This window comes from Micrasema longulum, unplaced genomic scaffold (genome assembly GCF_059751315.1).
Source record: "Micrasema longulum isolate JH-2025_06_02 unplaced genomic scaffold, ASM5975131v1 h1tg000846l, whole genome shotgun sequence".
Taxonomy (NCBI): Eukaryota; Metazoa; Arthropoda; class Insecta; order Trichoptera; family Brachycentridae; genus Micrasema; species Micrasema longulum.
Genome location: NW_028278038.1, coordinates 298,486 through 318,231, shown reverse-complemented (window position 1 = coordinate 318,231; position 19,746 = coordinate 298,486). Strand labels below are relative to the sequence as shown.

At 30.5% G+C, this 19,746-nt stretch overlaps 1 protein-coding gene across 1 annotated transcript in view; it reads left to right on the top strand.

The window, feature by feature from the left end:
- The first annotated feature begins 3,582 nt into the window (after window positions 1-3,582).
- The window catches only part of LOC148278668 (neurotrimin-like), a 99,145-nt gene continuing 82,981 nt past the window's right edge, over window positions 3,583-19,746 (top strand). The window contains exon 1 of the mRNA XM_088231043.1: window positions 3,583-4,005. Within this exon, the coding sequence (XP_088087169.1) occupies window positions 4,003-4,005 (3 nt within the window). The 5' untranslated portion in view covers window positions 3,583-4,002. The remainder of the gene's footprint in view (window positions 4,006-19,746) is intronic.

Genomic DNA, 19,746 nt, shown 5'->3' with positions numbered 1-19,746 from the left:
CTTCTTTTTAAACCCAATAGTTCGTGTATAAAACCGATTCAAAACAATTTTGTGCCAAAACACTGCGGTGTATACAAATACGAGTAGAACTGATGTGAGTAAAGAGAAAGATTAAACAAAGTCTGGATGATTGAATATAAAAAGCCTTAAAATCAATGTTTTAAAAACCTTTTGTGCGGATGTTTGTGAACACATTTCCAAATAAAATACACACTTATAGGGAGTATTCTTGATACTCTCATCGGATCTTTATTTTTTTAGTAAAATTACTAAATACAGTAACTTAAATAGAGTTCCGGGTTTAACAGCCTTCTTTCTCTCCCGAGGATGCGGCGTTTTTACAATATCTTAATATTTTCTGCTTTCCTGGGTTAATTTTATATTTCTTGTATTTTAAACTTCAAGTTCACGTTCTCAACTTTTTCACTAAAATTGGCTCGTTCCAAAGATATACATGCACTAAACGAGCGGCGAGCCCACACAAGCCCAAATTTAGACCTCCTCGGCGCTGTGAAGTCACCTAGCAAGCTCCGCAAACTCTATTTCCAGCGGTTGATAGAACGGCTATCCAGTCATAGTTTTAGATATTCTGTAATAGGAAAATATCACATGCTACGAACACCAATAAAAATATATGAAATAGATCAAAATAATAATTGTAAATTCAAAATCCATATGGATATTCAATTGTAAATTTCAAATCAATATGGATATTTTGGAGAAATGTTTTCATTTAAAAATGTAAAAAAGAAATTTAATATAAAAACTTTCGTTGAAAAACGCGACGTGCTTGGCTTTGGTTGTTGTAACGTCAATATTCGTGAATCGAGTTGTAGTCCCGTGGCTAGTGTTGCGGACTCGCAGATCAGAGGTCCGAGGTTTGTACCCCACTCTACTCCAACTTGATATCCATTTTATAATAGTCAGTTATTTACAACTCGTTGAATATGGCCACCAAAATTGAAATATTTCTGTAATTTATAAGAACGCGAATATTTCGTTTACCTTTAAAAAAAAATTGTTCCAAACAAAATTTAATGGCTAGGAACAAATAGACATGAATTGTGAAGTGTTACGGGCGTGGCCGAAGGAATGACCGTTTTGGCGGAAATTCAAAATTACAAATTTATCAAAAGTACCTTTTACGCTTATAATAAAATTAGCAATTTTTTTATTTTATTTACAGTACTTTATAGAACTTGATTATTTCAAAAATGTAAAAAACACCTGATACTTCCCTATTCTCACAGTTTATGCACACGAAGCCCTAAAAAGAATAACAATATTGGTCGCGGCAAAACTTAACATGACACCGAGAACGAACCATAAGATGTTCATTCGCAGTCTTAGCTCTCGCAGTTAATTTATTTTTATTTTTTATTACTTTGTTTATTTTATTCATTATTTTACTTCGTTTTTCACTTTGTTTTTTTCTTTTTACCAGATATTTTGCTACGTTTTTTTTGCTATATACATGAATTTTTATTGCTATGACCATAAATATGTTTCTGACTATGTATTTTTTTTTACGACGTATTTAATTGGATTTTTAAATATGTTTCTAACCATATACTTTGTCTTTACTACGTATTTTACTGAGTTTCAAAATATTTTTCTTCTCTGTTTTTCACTACATACTGTTTCTGTTTATTGAGTGCTGTTTTTTTTTACTGTCTTAGAACGGATAATTAACCTTAGTTAAATGGTCAAAGCAACTTTGTATAAATTATCATTTTATGTTTATAATGTGATGAAAATAATAAAATAAATAAGTCACATCAAATGTGTAGCTTTTTATTTCTTGTATAATAGAACAATAAAAGACAACTGGACATACAAACATAGATGGATAATGATTAAAAATAAACTATGAAAGCCGACTTAAGGTCAGTTGCATCGAAAACAGTTAAGTTAAATGATTTTTAAATTTTAATTATTGTTACATTTTCGTCAAAACGACAAGAGTTCTCACGAAAAAAAAAACAAAATAGCTTATTTTGCACATTTTGACAAACACGCAACAATTATTAAACTTGAAACTTTATGTAACTTCACATTTTTTATGCAACAGGCCCAAATAGGTAGATGGTAAATAACTTTTCAGTTCCGTCAGCGAATTATAAAAAATATCCTTATCTTTCGCATTGTCTTTGTTAACCTTATTGTACTGCCTCCCCATGGCATAGAAGGGATTATGATACCCTGTATTTGATCAAAAGTACTTAAGTAAAAAAAACACAATAAAATGGGATTCAAAAAGCATTCAAAGAATATTTGTTGAAAACATTATTATTTCCAAAGGACATGTACGGAGCACGGATCCATTCTTTTTTGTTAAAGGGGACGGAACGTTTTTTTATTTATTAAAAAAAATACATATTATTACTACTACTACTACAAATCTTACTACTTCTACCATCACGCCGTTTCTCCGTAGGTCTAAGCAAAGATAATGGACCGCTACGCACGCCTATTTTGATTAACATCCCTTCCACATTTATACATCTTGTCATACATGCCTTTTGGTTTTGTTTACTTTTGACATGACCAGATTAAAAATTTTAATTTATCTGATCATGCCACGTCTTCCTTGGTTATCATTGTCTCATTTTACCGTTAGTTTTCACCATAAATACTTGTTTTACCATTCTTTTGTCGTCCATTTGTTTTACATAACCAAATCATTTCAAAAACCCCCTTTTAATCTTATCAATTAAACTTGACTTAGATTTACACTCTTGGTTGATTATTTCATTTGTAACCCTGCCTTATGCGTGATTTTCCACACATTCGTCAAAAAACCGAGTGAACGCGGTTTAAATGCGATTTCTTTAACGAAAAACATATGAGTAGTATATATAACTTCCAATGATCAAAGCTTACCCAGAAAATGGCTCCTGCAAAAGTAACCGAAAGGTAGGAATGAATCCAACTTACATGCGATTACTCGAAAAGATACATATTGGTTACTCCCTATAAGATTTCGGAAAAACTTCTTTATGGAAAATAATACAAAAACATTCGTTTATCGACATGTTTACACTTTTGCATTCAGTGATTGTGAACAAAAGAGAAATTAAACCCATGAAAAATAGAAAATTAACAGCTCAATAAGAAAAAATACATCAACAAACTATAATCATTTTTAAAAATATCAAAAATTGCGTAAACAAAATAAATACTACCTAGATCGACCAAAGCAACAACTTTTATTCTTAGTCACTCTTAATAAAATACTTTTTTAACTCCCACGCTCTGTTCCTTTTTTTGAATTTAGTACTTTAAATCTTTGTAAAAATTTATAAAACCCTTTGAAACCTATTTGATGCAAGGATCAAGTACCAAACTTCAACAAAGAACTTATATGGATTTGTTTGTTTTTTTAAATTTTTTACGTCCACGATATATCCACGGGACCACAGGCTGGTTTAAATTTACCGAAAATTTCATTCGACATCGCTCCAAAATCATAACACTAGCGCCACCCTTGTCCCGCGATTAAAGCTCGAAGCTTGAGCCATTGCGCGCTCAAAGGAGCGCATGCGTATACCACCCCACAAAATCGGTCCCATATTCATAGTCAGTATACAACCCTCTACCGTTCTAGATGGTTGTTAAGACGTTCTACTGTTGAATTTTACAAACGTCATTCGCTGTTCTACAGATGTAATACTAGAGCAAACGAATTGAAATCATAAATCAATAGAAACACAAGTAAAATAAATATAACATACTAATTTATTCCCGTAAGAAACAGTTTTCCGATTTTCTTAGATCTCGTCTTATTACCAGTGCGTACTTCCTTAATTCTTAGTGTTTAAAAGGCAAAGTAGTGTTTGGGTATTTTTTTTTAAAATTGTGACATGACGTTTTTTATATTATCTAGAATTTTTTAATAAAAGTGGAAAGTGTCACAAGCAAAAATTCCATTTATTTTGATGTATTGTTTTTTGTGAAATGTGAAGGAAATTTTAGTTAAGGAAATGAAAAACTAAAGCGTGGATGGTACGTATTTTTTTTGTTTTTATATTTGTTCTAAATAAAGGTACACATTTAATTATATAATTTACGTCTTCCGATACTAAGAACATTAAAATCATCATTTCCCTTTATTCATCCAGTGGTGCATAGGGTACTATAATAGTTAACAAAATTCTGCGCATTTTTATCACCTGTTACATAAAGGTAAGGTGATCAGTCTTACGCTTCGAGTGCCAGTCCCGGAACAATGAAATATTACAGTACAATTAATCTTTCCAATTAATGTTTCGTTTTTACTTTACCTGGAAACGAATCCAGAACTTTAATAATAGCTGACGAACTAGGCGAACTTATTTCCAGTCGATTGGTCTTTTAGGATTTTAACCTGAGAGCGCCCATTGAATCAAAAACACTCGTCCAGGGTGCTGGATCTATTTCAAATACATAAGTGTATTTAGTATTTGCCTGGACGCAATGTAATAAACAGTTTATCAAAAAGGTATATAAAAGAAGGAAAACAAAAAAAAACACAAAAAATTAGATTTTTCTCAAGTCTGCGTATTCTGTGCCGTAATTTACCAATAAAAACTCTAGGTTTGGTTGTAGTACAAAAAAATTTTTATCAGACTTACGCATTATGGATCAATCTAGAAAAATATATGCTTTAAGTTGATGTGGTATCTTCCTGTCTTCAAATATTTGAATTGTTTTAAATGCAAAGATCTTCCTTTTTTTTATTTGTCATATAAAGCTTTTTAAAAACTGATTTAATGTTTTAATCTTGGGTTTTCTTCGGTTTTCTCAGTTTTATTATTTTGCCTGAATATAATATATGTTCCAACAGACACTTATGACTAGCCATTAACCAGTACGAACATAGGCAGATTGTTATCAAAAGGCGTATAAAAGAATCACTTTAAAAAGGAATTCAAAATAATAATAAATTAAATGAGTGTATCAGTTAAATTTTAAAATAAAATGCAAATTTTTCAGAATACGGTTTTGAAATCTAACAGACTTTGAAAAAATACAATTTATAACATTTCTTGGTTTAAATTATAACAAAAAGGTTTCAAACTTTTTACCACGCTCTTTCTTGTACCATTTTTAATATATTCACAAGTTGTACACAATTATTTTTTTATACTTACGCACCCACACACACGCACCCTCTCCTTCATTCATTTACGCATACACACATTAACATACACATGAATACAAACGTCACACACATACAATTACGTTAGCTCTTTTCTTATATATTATGTGTTATTAGATTTACAATGGATTTTTTAAATTAGCTTAAGTATTGTTAATATTTTTCTGCTTATTTTGTTTATGTAATAGCTGTAAAAATCCCAAATAAAATAAAATAAATTCAAAAACATTTTGAGTTTATTTAAATGTTTGCAGGCAAAAACTGGATTTAACCTCCAAAGGGGTTATTAAGGTTAACATAAACAAGAGATTGAGAACATTTTAGAGGAGAAAGTATGGCTTATGACTTTTCATTGAATGGTAAAGTCCAAACAAATGTTTATCGCAAGAGGCTAAACTAGCAGTTTACAATGGAGTTCTAGTGCCGATTCTTATGTATGGAAGCAAAGTTTGGAATTGGAAAAATGATGATGAAAGTAGGTTTAATGCTGTTAAAATGCGATCCCTCAGGCAAATGTGTGGTAAAATGATGTATGATAGGTGCACAAATGTCGAGATCCGTGAACTGTGTAAGGCTGAGATATGCATTATCGACAGAATCAAGAAAGGGGTGGTGCGTTGGTTTGGACATGTTGTAACGCTTATGGTCAGTTCCGCATTTCAGCGCCACATTGTAACGCTAAAGCTCGTCCCACGCATGTCGATGCTAATAAGACCACCTATATGGTATGGACAGCCGCTGAACAAAAATCAACCATATAAATCTAGCTCACTTGCAAATGGGTATAGACAAAATCACAATCTTATCCTAGACCATGAAAGGGTTGTTTCTTCAAAACGTATAATCGCGCTATTATAAATAAAGATTACTACTTACGTTTTGCTAAGAGACGTCCATTTTAATGAGAAATTACATCTTTGATCTTTTTCTCCTTGTGTCAATCAAATCACGCCCGCTGAGCTTGTTTCGTCACGGTTTTATGTTCTCGAAAATTCTTTACAAGTCTCACAGTGTTGATATTCTCAGAAATTACAATTCGCGTACCGGCGATGTGTAAAACGTTCACAACCACATAAATTAAAGTACCTACGCGTCGAAATTTACTCGTTACAATGCAGAGCGAATGAACAGCGAAATAATGGCTAAAATGATCTACGATGCAAGTGTTAATGAATGCAGAAAACAAGGAAGACCAAGAAAGACATGGCACGATCAAGTCTATCAAATACTTGAAGATGGACATGTCAAAAGTAGGAATGAATTTAGAGAAAGCAAGGTATGTATGCAAAGATAGAGTGATATAGCGTTGATGTAGCGTTTTATCATATCTGCATACCTCTTCGGGGAAACGGCATGAACTGTTGTTTGTTTGTTTGGTTTAAGTGACCATTTTAGATGCTGCGTAACATTTACCATCATGGCTATGTTTGAACATCGATACTTCTTCGATTCTTTTATCTGGTAATTTTTGTCAAGTCATAGACCTAAAACCTTTATTCATGCTGGCTAGATTAATCTGACTGAGTTATTTCACCTACGTACTAGGTAACGCCTGAAATAAATTTCCATTATTTAAACATGGCCATTTTTGTAAAATTTACCACAAGGGTGTTATCCAATAAATATCTTAACACATCTTGCAGTTACAAGACGCATGGATGGTGAGAATTTTTAATTCCTCGTTTCCAAGTATAATTGATTTAAATCACAAATGGAATCTAGATTATAATAAGTCTTGCAGCTATAGAGCGCATGAACGGGTGGTTTAATTCTTGAACCCATTGACAGTATTTATTTTTTGTTGATATGTCAAGCACAAGCAATAATAAAAATGCAACTGTATCCAGAATTGTTAAATGTTGTAAGGATTTCAAACTTAAGAAAATCGTCTGCATTTTGGTACAATGCACACTCTTATATTGGACAGCGAATACGCAAAGAAAAAATGATTTTTTTGGTCATTGTTATGCTGTAATATATTTTTTGTGTAAAGCAATCGATAAAGACAATTTACAATTATCCATCACTCAGTTCATAGGAAAAATATGTGAGTGGATGGCTGAAAATCGACTTATCACATTTGCATTTGATAATATACCCAATGTTAAGTTTTGAGGTGTTCACATTGACGCTAAACTTTCACTTGTAAAGCAAATCAGCAGTCAGTACATGTTTTTACTAGCCAAGGTAAGTTAAGCGTATCCGAAAACATTGACATTGACACGAAAAATTGAGGCCCGTCAGTTGGTGAACGCATTCGTGATATGAAGAGTCGGTTTACTTAAATAAAAAAATGTGCGGTTGTTCATTTCATTCTGCATGCAGCTACCAGGTTGGTGTATTAAAATACAACCACATTACACCATGGCTGCGAATTCTTCATTTCTACTTTTTTCAAGAAGGGTCGAGTACATGCCGCAATGGCTTACGTTAAGGATATTATTAAAAATTGTGAATATATTAAGGAACTCTTCGTTCCAGACGAGCTGGCAGATAGGTGCCTAACTCTCCGCTCAGCCTCCTGTTGTAGTAGGGAAGGTGATTCAACCGCATTTACGTGGCTAAAATTCCAAATTTGACAAAATGGCTTTTGCAATAGCCGGACCAGACCTTTGGCGTGAAACGCTCTTCCTCCAGAAGTTTGAAATTGTACAACAGTATCGTTTTTCAGAAAAAAAAAACTTGTTTATTTGTGAAATCGTTTCCTGAATTGAAAATTTTTGCATGTACAAACGTTTTATGTGTATAACATGATTTTTAAAATTTAAAGAGTAACTAAGAGTTGACCCATATGAGAAGGTTAAATGCAAAACCACCACTTTGCATTATGACTATTTATAGGAAGATCAATAAAAACCAGTACCCAAATGACTTTTTTTTAAGTTTGGTTTTGTACCCAAAATAAAACACATTTGTTGGATTTTAATTCTACTTTATTTTTTAAGATAAACAAAAGGGTATATTGTGACGCGTTTCGTTTTGTTAGGGTATTTTCAAAAGTTTCAAATATTTCAAACGTTTCAAATGTTTAATATATCCTTACAATACAAAACGCGTCACAATATATACCTTCTTGTATATTTTTGTTTTCTTGTATATTTTTAAAAACAAAGTAGAATAAAAATCCAATAATCGTGTTTTGTTTTGGATACATTACCAAATTTAATGTGGAATTCTAACACCTGCGTACACAATAAATATTTTTTTAAAGTTCTATGTGCACATTTAACACAAAATGAAAAATATTATCGCGCTACCTGTTATACCACGCACAAGCTGCACATTGAATTTAAATGTTTTTTTAGTAATCACGATTATGTAGAAAACTAAAGTGAAGAAGTCAATTTTTTTTTGAGGGACACAGAGAAAACAAAATCATTTTTTTAAAGGTAATATGGAAGTCTGGGCATTTACAGGGCTTATGACATGACGTTGGCAGATTTAAGTGGCCACTTTTGTGAAGTATAAGAGCTGAAAATTTTACACAAGTCAACAGATGGAAGAGTTCGGGAAACGTGGATGTTTAAACAAAGGCAGAATGGTAAATTAGCCAGTCAAACCAGCCAATGACAAGTCATAAGCCCAGTAAATGCTTAGACGTTTTATACTCAAGGCGCGACGTGTTTGCCCAGAGTATTTTTAATTGTTCCAAACATTTGTAAATTAACACAAAATTTCAACCTCTTAGTTTTTCAACAATATTTTGGTTTTGTCCAAATTTTCGCACAAAAGGACTGGTTTTAATTCCCTAGGGAGCTGTTAATATAACAGACAGAGTTAAAGAACATTTTAGAAAAAGTAATCTTGAAGTCTAAGCATCTACAGGGCTTTCGACCTGTCATTGGCTGGTTTAAGCGGCCACTTCTGGTTAAAGTGGAAGGAATATAGATGGTCAAATATGGGTGGAATGGTGAATGTTACACAGTGTGAAAAGTGGCCACTTAAACCAGACAATGACAGGCCATCAGCCCTGTAGATGCAAAGAATTCTTTTTTACCTTCTCTAAAATGTTCTTCATCTCTGTGGCTATAAGTTTTTAATTATAACAAATTACTAAACAACCAAAATCAAAAATTTGGCGCATGCAATTATTACAAAATAGTTAAAATAAATAACCTGCTCTATCGGACTTTTACAAACCGTGATATATATTTTTCTTTTACTAAGATTCAATTAATCAAACGATTTTAATATCCAACTTGTTATTCAAAACATTGAGAAGATAGTACGGATATCTTGTAATTTATTGTTAACATAGCTTCTCCTAATTCTGATTAATTTTAAGGGCTCGAACTATGAGCTTTCACCTTTCTTTAGCATTCCTTCCCCCTAAACTTACTTAACTTCGTGTTTGAAACAATAATTATTGACTGTCATTATTGAGGTATTGCAAAATGAATAATATTTGAATACCTTTTACTGAACAAAAAGGAATTATTCGAAAAATTAATATTGTGTTATTATGCTGTTTCTCCCTTGTGTGGCTGAAAAATAATATAAAAATAAGTGTATGAAAAAAAATCAGAAGTCTAGACGAGTGTTTTTAACTACATGGTTACAATTGGAAAAAAAACATGAAAAATGAAATCGAGCAATGTACTGTGAAGGTGTTATAAATTCTTGTCTACTTTGTTGTAAAATAATGAAGGAAATACACAATTAACTAGCTTGTTGTAATTTTTTTGTTGTTATGTTCTCTTCATTTGGAGAAAACCGTGTCAAAAACACCTGTGTAAAAACCGAATTTTATAAATCCAAATAAAACTAATGTCTAGAATAATGTCAACGTGACTATTTATTTTATTTTTTTGTACATAATGTTATTTGTACATTGGCGAGTTTATTACAAAATGGTAATTTCTTCCAATCAACCCATAAAATGAAAGTTTAATTTTTATAATTCAAGTTACAAATTATGTTCAATAAAAAATAAAGATTAAAAAGCTTAAAATATATAAAAATAGAAATCGACGTATTATTTTATAAATTACCTTAAAACAATAATATTTTTCAATGGGAAAAAGGAATAAGGAAAAAAAAGAACGTAGTAGAGATTAAGGAAGAGAATGGAGATGTTTCTTCAGACGTGATTTAAACAAAGATACTGTAGTAACATCTTTGATGCTGGATGAGAGATGATTTCACAGTCGAGCCGCATAAACACTATATGAGTTAGAGAAGAAAGAGGAATTGTGGATGAATATAAAGAGAGTGAATTGAGAATTAGAATGAAGAGGTAAACAATGAACTAATAAGCGTTATTTTTTTTCACGCAGGTATATAGGAGCGTTAGGACTATGAAGTAAATTAAACAGAATTGAGAGGGAGCGATAGTCTCTCCGCTGTCTAATTTTGAGCCATTTCAGTTGTCTACGATAATTAAAAATGTAGTCATATTTCCTTAGACCAAAAGTGTACCTGCATGTTTTCTGAAGTTGTTTAAGTTTATCGAGTTGCTCACAGATTAAATCAGTCATGGAAACATCAGCGTAATCTAGAATGGGTAGTAGTAATGCCTGTACTAGAGTGCATTTAGTATTAATAAGTAAATTTTTTTGCAAACTTCTAAGTGAGCGTAGGCTAAAAAATATTTTGTGATTTAATTAATTAATATGAGCTCACAAAATTTTAAACTTAAATATGATCATGAAATCTTGGCAAATCTCTAAAAAAAACTAAAATCATCTTTAATTTTACTAACCTTTAAAAATAATTCTGTAATCACAGTTTTTTAAGACAGGTGCCAGAAAAACGAAAATTAATCACCCTTTCTTAAAATTATAAAAGCTTATTTTACGTCAAGTTCTTATTTAAAAATATCTCATTAACATTTTTATACGAAGGAAAGAGCTTTCAATTAGTCATGAAATTATGAAAATCCTCCAAAGCTCCGGCCAACGGCGCGGCGTTTACTATCACTTTTACCTGCGAAGGATGAAGCTTATTATTAATATTCTAAGCAAGGGAGTTTATTGAGTTTTAACAGTGCGCTTAATAGAATGCTGAACTAAAAAAAAAAAACAAGTTTTCTCGAATATTGTATTCCAATATTTCTACTTGCATTTTTTCTTAATGAACCTTAATAATTTATTTTACATATTTGCAAATCAAAGAGAGATAGAGAAGATAAAATGTGTTTTTTGATGCAAAAAATCATTCCTTTAAAGAATTATATTATCACAACACAAATCGATAAAACAAAAAACAAAAATAAAACTAAAAATGTTATAAACTCAAATATATCACATCCAGTAATTGAAGCCTTAGGCTGATCGCCTTGTTTTCATGTTACAAAGACTTTTGGCAATTGATATACCAGTGCAGTAATTTATGTATGATTATATGGAAGGAATATGAGAATTGAGTGAATTTTTTGGCTCAACACAGGACCAAATTCTGTTCTCACCGCCAATTCCCCGTCAGAGTAGGTAGAGAGGGTGGACCGTTACATACGTCTATCATGACATACATTTCTTGTTTTTTTCTACATTCGTACATATTTTTATACGTGTCCTTCAGTTGTGCCTGCTTTTAACATAGCTAGACTTGAATTTTTTATTTATCTGATCATGCCACGTTTTTCTTGGTCATCGACGTACTACGTTGCAATTTATTCTCGCCATATATATTTGTTTCACCATTCCGTCATCCATTCGTTCTACATTATTTAATCATCTAAGACACCCTTTACAAATTTTATCTACTAAACCTATCTTTGATTTGCATTATTGTCTAATGCCATCATTTGTAACCAAGCAATGCATTCATTTCTCACAAATTCATCGAAACCTCGTTTCAACCGCATTCACTCTACTTTTGTTTTTTCTTTATCAATTTCATGTTTCACTTTCAAACATAGGTGTTAGGATTAAAACCCCGTCGTGCACCGCCAGTCTAGCTTCAAATGACATATTTTTTATTGGCAACAATAATAGTATATAAAAAAATAATCTTTACTCGTCTTTACTATCATATTACAAATGGTTTGTGGTTCCGTGGTAGTGTTAAAAATATGTCATGGATCAAAGATCTGAAGTTCAAATCCTATTCAACTACACTTCGATTCACCTTTTTCTGTAAAAGTTGTTTACGACTTTCAGGAAATTTTAAAACAATTAAATATACTGAATAATAACTGTACAGGTGATTATTTGAACTTTACAAATCAGTTATTTTTAGTGGTTCGATGTGATTTTTAAGTGTTTTATCCAAACAAATGTAAATTAACAAATTACCAAAGGAATTGAGAATACCTTAAATAAGGGAATACGGAAGTCAACAAATGGAAGGATTGAAGAAATATGGATGTTCAAACATAGGCAAAATGGTGAATGTTACACAATGTGTAAAGTGGCCACATAAACCAGCCAATGACAGGTCATAAGCCCTGTAAATGCCTTGACTTCCATATTCCCTTATTTAAGGTATTCTCCATCCCTGTTGTAATTTGTTAATCTTAATGACCCCCGGGGGGGTGAAATCCAGTCTTTTGTCTATGAACATTTGGACAAACTCAAATATTGTAAATGTAAATTACTTTTCTACCGATTACCTGCAGACTTACGCAGTACTCCAAGAAAAATACATTTTCACTAAGACGCGCGTTATTCAAAACATGTATTAAATCTCTTTTCTGTTAACAATTTTTGTCATTCAAACTACAGAGATATATAATTTGTGTATGATTATTTTTTTTTTATCACTATCTAAAATACAACAAAAATAGTTAATTGTAATTTTACAAAAATGACGACGTCGTATTTTAATTAAGGCGAAAATGTTTGGGTCAATATCATTATGTTAACAATTAAACAAAAAAAAAAAAAAATTAGTGCTTCTATGGTCACCAAGAATGTCACTCACTAAAAAATATTTAAAAAGATATTTATTAAATAAACTTGACGAGATAGGAAATTTGGAATGGAATGGAATACTCGCATAAAGTATATTGAAAAGCATATCGATTTTTCAAAATCCCGTTTTAAAAATTGTACCCGTCATAAATAACAAAATGACTCCATTTAACCCTAGAATTTGTTATTTTTAAGGCGATTGGATCGCAAACCTTCGGAAATTTAGACTAAAGTAGCGTGTCAAGGAAACATTAAGCAGGGCAAATTGTTGGGAGAATCCGAATATATTTACTATTAACACCTTCAATGGAATTTTCCACAAACTAGGTATTCCATTATCAAAGCCTTTTTCGGAACTACAAAGGTATGAAACTCTGAAGTTACGGTTATTTCGTATACAGTATGAATAATTCATTTTCTTTCGCTGTTCTGGGGCAAAATGCCCCGTAATCTTTGTTGCAAATTTAATTGTGCCTCGAAATTATGTGCAGTTATCAAAATTGTACTCCATAAATGTTTCTGTGTGTGCTGATATATCTATTTGAATATTTTTAATGTTTGTAATAAAACAGTACTTACAACACATTATTTTTGATGCAGCATTTAATTTTCCATTCGGTTTCAGCAAAAAGAAAAATAAGGGTAGATGTTTAAAAATATTATCACACGCCATGTGCAATACAAACGACTTTTAATTTGTGTTTTTTTTTCGGAATATATACTTGATAAACAACTTAATTTTTTAATTGATTAAAATCATGTTTTAACGGGGCCAGTTAAAAAACCTTCACAGCGCTTTCCAAAAATGACACAAGTTGCATTAAATTGAATTTAACTTTAAATTTAAGTAATGCATTGATGTTTTCAAAACAAAGGTACTTGTGGGTTAATCAAAATTATTTAGAAAGCAGGTGGGTTTAAAGTTTTTCTTTTACGAAACATCATTTCACTCTTACCGTCTTGCACATTTACTGGGAAAGCATTCCATGCCATGGACCTTACAATTCCGAACGCGAGTTCAATGTTTTAGCGAGCAATACTTGAAAATATGTAGATGATATTACAAAATATCATAGTGACTTATGTCAGCATATAATATCAGCAGCGGAAGAAGTCATTTGGCTAGAATAATTATTAAATATCTGATCTACTAAAATACTTCTTATAAGTAATAATTATTATAAATTTATTCTATAGTTTTTTATTTATTTTTAAACGTTTTGTAATTAGGTTAAAGTGCGGATAGTTGCCCCACATTTCATCAAATGAATGTAAAACGTGCTTGTGATCAAATAAATTGAAAATAAATCCATACTTCGTGTTACATTAAAACAAACTCAAATATATATAAGTGAAATGTATTGAAACGACTGTATGCAAATGCAGGATACATTTTATGCAAGTACTTATTTTAGCCATATGTCCTCCTGAGTACGATAAGATGCCCCACTTTTGTATTAAAAGACGACCTTATTCAAAACAGTTGTTTTAAGGACATACCAAATAAGCATCTCATGAAACTGTAAAAGAATCATTTTAATCAAACTACAGATATTATAACAGAGATTGTATTTATTGGAAACATATTTAGGTTAATTAAAAAAATAATAAAACTTAACTTGTTTTCTATACCAAAAGTTTAAAATGTTGTTAATAATAAATTTAAATGCAAAGTAAAATAGATTTTATTAATTGTTTTGATTTATCCAGATTTGAGTAATAAACATCAATCAGCACTACATTTTTGGCAAAAAATATTCTTTGTGCTTACGAATGTTTTTTTGATGAGGAAAAAATCTTTGTTTTTCTAATTTTTGTATTTTATCATCTTAACATATTTTTTTGTTGAATCCTCCAAGCTTATACAAAAACGAATTGCCTGTATTGATTCATCTTGTCAACGTTCTTGATGTACTGTTACAAGTTTTCTTTACTTGATTAGCTCCCATTTCACTATTCCGATTTTTTTTCAAAAAATTTACAAAACTTAACTTTGGTTTGTAAGATTTCCGTATTTAATAACGCGGCGTATTGTTTTTTACAATTAAAATGATGTTTATTTTAAATGAGGCATCTTTCCATATATCATATACTTACACAATTTAACTAATAAACTAATATTATTTATTATTTTATTTATTTAAATTTTTATTCCAGTAAAATGGCTATAAAGTGCAGAGCCAATTCTACCATATGAACATATAAACATGAACATAAATATAAATATAAATATAAACAAAAATATAACAATAAACATAAATATAACAATAAACATAAATATAAACATAAAATAAAATTTTATATTGCAGCACTTATGGTGGTCTTAACATATCGCGCCATCGCTTGAACAACGGTGATTGGATCCACTCTGCAGTGGCTTGGAGAATTTCGTTATTAGATTTTTTTAGGCGTTCCCATAGGCTCCAGGCTCTTTGGCGAAGCAGGGTAGCGAAGGTGTTTATTCGTCCAGCTGTAAACATTTCAGAGGCACTGCAGTACCTGGGCAATCCGAATAATTGTCGGTATGAGTTGTTATATGTGATCCTTAATTTATTCCACGCTCCTTGCGTATAGTTGTTCCAAAGTTCCGCTGTATACATGGACGTCAAATACGAAGTAAATATGATTTTCTTCTAATACTCCGTTGGTCCCTTTTTCTCTTATATCACTCAAATTACATACATTAATATAATTATTATGAATCAAATTTCTCTTTTGAAATTTGTATTACTACTAAAATAACTTTAATGAAATTTTATCGACTGATCTTGGTTTAAAATCTTCTCCTTATATTGCTTTTTCAAATTTTAAAGATTACTTGCTATACTTGTTATTCTTTCTTTATTTTTTCCTTTTCTCTGCTGCATTGGCATGTTTTTATACGTTTACAACTCCTTTTAATTACTTAAATTATATGTGTAAATAAAATCAGTATATTGCTGCTCTTACTATAATGTGTCATTAATTTTGAAGATGTTTTTTAAATTGACCTAAATTTACTATCTTATATTTCACTTAAAGATTCTTCTCATCGTTTCTTTGAATCCCTTAAAATAAATATCTGTATATTTATGTTTTTCCTTTTTTTTTAAAAATGTTATTACTATTTTATTTTATTTTTACATCTGAGCATGTTTTTCATTCTTTATTTCAATTCTTAATTTTTAATTACCCTTACAAATTTTCTTCATTTTTAATATTATTTCCATTTGTAAATACTCACTACAAACTACAAACTTTAAAATATCTTTTTTTCACTTAAATTTTAATTTGTAAACAACTTTCATTTATGTTTTTCGAATAGGAACAACTTTTTGTCTATTATTATTTTATTTATATATTAAATATTTTATTACTTCAAAACATGAAATGAATAAGCAGAGTAATTAAAACATGATTTGCAATTTGTGATATTTGTAGAAATCTCGCTACGCTAAGTTTTATTTCTGCTATCAGAAATCTAAGACACAGCTTTGTCACTCTATATGTTTTAATAATGTTTTGCAAAACCATATCATAAACGAGAAATTACTTTGTTCAACTATTATTCAGAGAATTTGAAGCTTGAGCATTGAATGCTTATAACGTCATCCAGCTTTTAAAAAAGGCGAATTTTGTTTTTTGACGAAATTGAGTTATGAATATTAAAAAAAAAAAATCAAATATAATTATATAAGAAATGAGCGTTATACTGTCTTAAGATAATAATGTAAAAATACAATTTTTTTAAATATTTAATTCAGATAAAAAAAATACAAATTTACGATATTGCTATTAAATACGATTTTTGTATTAATTTAACACATATATTAACAATAACGTTTCTCGCTTCGTAGAAGAAAAAAACAATGCAGAGTGATGTCTTACAGTTATTTTTTTATTTCAATTTCAATTATTAGTTTAACATGTAAATTGCAAAAAAAAAAAATTAATTTTGTTTTTAGTCAGCGCTATAAAAAAATATGCATTTAAATTTTCGGATCAATCTTAAATATATCGTTTTTCTGACTGCAGTTTTTCTTCCTTCGTTCATTTCATCAAATAAATAATACAGTAAGATTATTTTCAATAATCTCTTAAATCTTCGAATTCGAGAAACGCCCTATTGAAAGATGGATGATAATATGGGCGTCAATTCTGTCTATGGTAATGAAATAAAGCGAAGTGCAAATCGTATAGTGGTAGGTTTGTTCCCATAGAGAAACTTGGTTTCCAAACTTTGAGTAATATGGACAAATGGTAAACTTGCTAAATATTTTAGTGAAGTTTAAGTTGAAACTATGTAGGTACAACAATGTTACAGAGTAATTAGAAAGCACTTTTTTTTTTTTTACTAAAATCTGTGTCCGGCGGATGAAGAATACAGTTTTGTGTGTGAAATAGAACCAGAATCTTGGACGAGTATTTTCGACTTGAGGGCTTTTCTCAAGTAAAAACTCCGTAAAAAGAAATCGATTGGAAAAAAGTCCGCCGTAAAAAAGAACTTAACGCTTTCGTTTATTATGCTTGAGGTTCTGGGTTCGATTCTAGAGATGAACCACATAAAATATTTGTTAAATATATGTTTTTACACAGTAAGTTCATAAAGGGGATGGTTTAGTCTGTTATGTTATCTGAATAACAATTGGCATTGACAAAGGGGTTAGTATTTTAAATTTTAGTTTTTTACTATCAGGGGCGAATTCTTTTAATAACCAATTATAATTATGAAAAAATATGTCACAAGCCATAGTTTGCATTTCTTGCTTCAGTAAATTTGCATTATATTTAGTTATAAAACTTCATTTCGTACAGCAATTTAGTGCGCCTCTATCGGCCGAAATTATTACTATTGGATTACAGGAGCTTGCGCAGCCAAAGATAAAACATGAATTTTATTACGTTTTTAACGATTACGATACGATTACTGTTTAATCTTGCAGCTTTCCTTAATGCAATTTAGTCTTTTGGCACTTATTCATAAGGGCTATTATTCTTTAAAATAAAACCGTTTGACTTAAGACCGTGCAAGGGAGGTAACATTATACGCACCGGTTATATGTGAGAAAGAAAAGTAAGATTAGAATAATTCTTGGCAAGTCTTGTTTCAAGCTTTAAAAGTGAGTTTATTGTAAAAGAATTCATGTTATAAGCTGACGTTTTAATCCTTAATATAACCGTTTCAGTAAAAATCCTATGATGGATTTTGAAAAACAAAGATTCGCTAAACAAAAAATGAACTGTACATGAGAAATAAAATGTTTTTATGCAGACAATGACAGTGCAATTTTAGTTTATTCTTCAGTACCTGCTTAAACTTTAAAAATATGTTTGAGTTATGATAAAAACGTTACTTGTAAATAAATAGTAAATAATGCTAACAGTAAATATATGTAAAGAATTACACAAAGTATAATTTACATAGTTTCGTGAATAATAAAGTGATATAAAAATCGATGAATTAATGATTCTATAGAGGAAATAAATGTTTTTTTTACTGGACTGTAGTGCTGGGTGAGGAATATTTAAAAAAAAAATAGTTTTGATCATTATTCACTCGGCAATAGTGTTTTATTAAGACGAGTTACAATAGTCGCAAGTGTGAAAATATAAATCGGTACGCTAATGAAGAATTCAATTTTATTTATTCCGTTTTTTGTCAGCTAGTTTAATACATGAATAAGCAGCGTGGGTGAATCGTTTGCTTTGTAGTAACTAGGGTTTGGGCTCGTATAATTTATATTTAGATATGAGGACTCACCCGTTTGCCAATTCTTACTTTTGCCCAACCTGCTATCGTCTCAAAGACAGTCCAGAAGATAAATAATGCATTTCCCGTTCGTAAACATCAAAATAATCAAAACATTAAAAATACTGATTATTTTTTATTGACGGGATTATTGCCAAATGGCAATTATTCCCAACCAACCAATGCATAAAAGTTTAAATTATATAATTCAAGCAACAAAATTTAATCAATAGAAAATAAAAATTAAAAATGCTAAAGATATACAAAAATGTAAATAACTGTATTTGTAAATAAATTATCTTAAATCAATACTTTTTCTCAAAGAAAAAGGGGAATAAAGAGGAAAGAAGGACGGAGAGAAGATTAAATAAGAAAAAGGAGATGTTTCTTCAGACGCGATTTTAACAAAGATACTGTAGTAAGATATTTGATATTGGATGGAAAATGATTCCACAGTCAAGCCGCACGGACACTTAATGAGTTAGAGAAGAAAGAGAAATTATCGATAGGTATAAAAAAGAAGAATTGATTACCTAGCATAGATGTCAAATTACTGACCCTCATTTCTTACTAGACATGAAAGAATTAAGGTCAGTTTCATTTCGTTTTCGCACGCTTTTTAACTAAATTCTACATTTTACTCTAAGTGTAATAGAACTACATGAAAGCATTGACACAATTTCAAAACTGCTAATGTTTTCAAGCGATCGACTCGTAAGAGGATGGCCACCTGCTTTAACATCCTTAATGGAGCCAACGGTTTTGAATACACTAATTCAATTCTCCACAGCGTACATACGCTGATTTAAATGATTTAGGCGGTCGAAATTATTTTACAGTGCATTTTGACTTTGAATTATATTTTTTTGTGTAAAGTATTGCCTTTTGTAAAATTAGAATGTTTTTTTCGCAAAAAAGTGAAATGAAAAACAAGTGAACGTAAAAAACACAAAATTAATTTTTAATGACAAATTTCACGAACAAAAAAATATTTTAGGCACAAACTAATATTTTAAATGCAAATG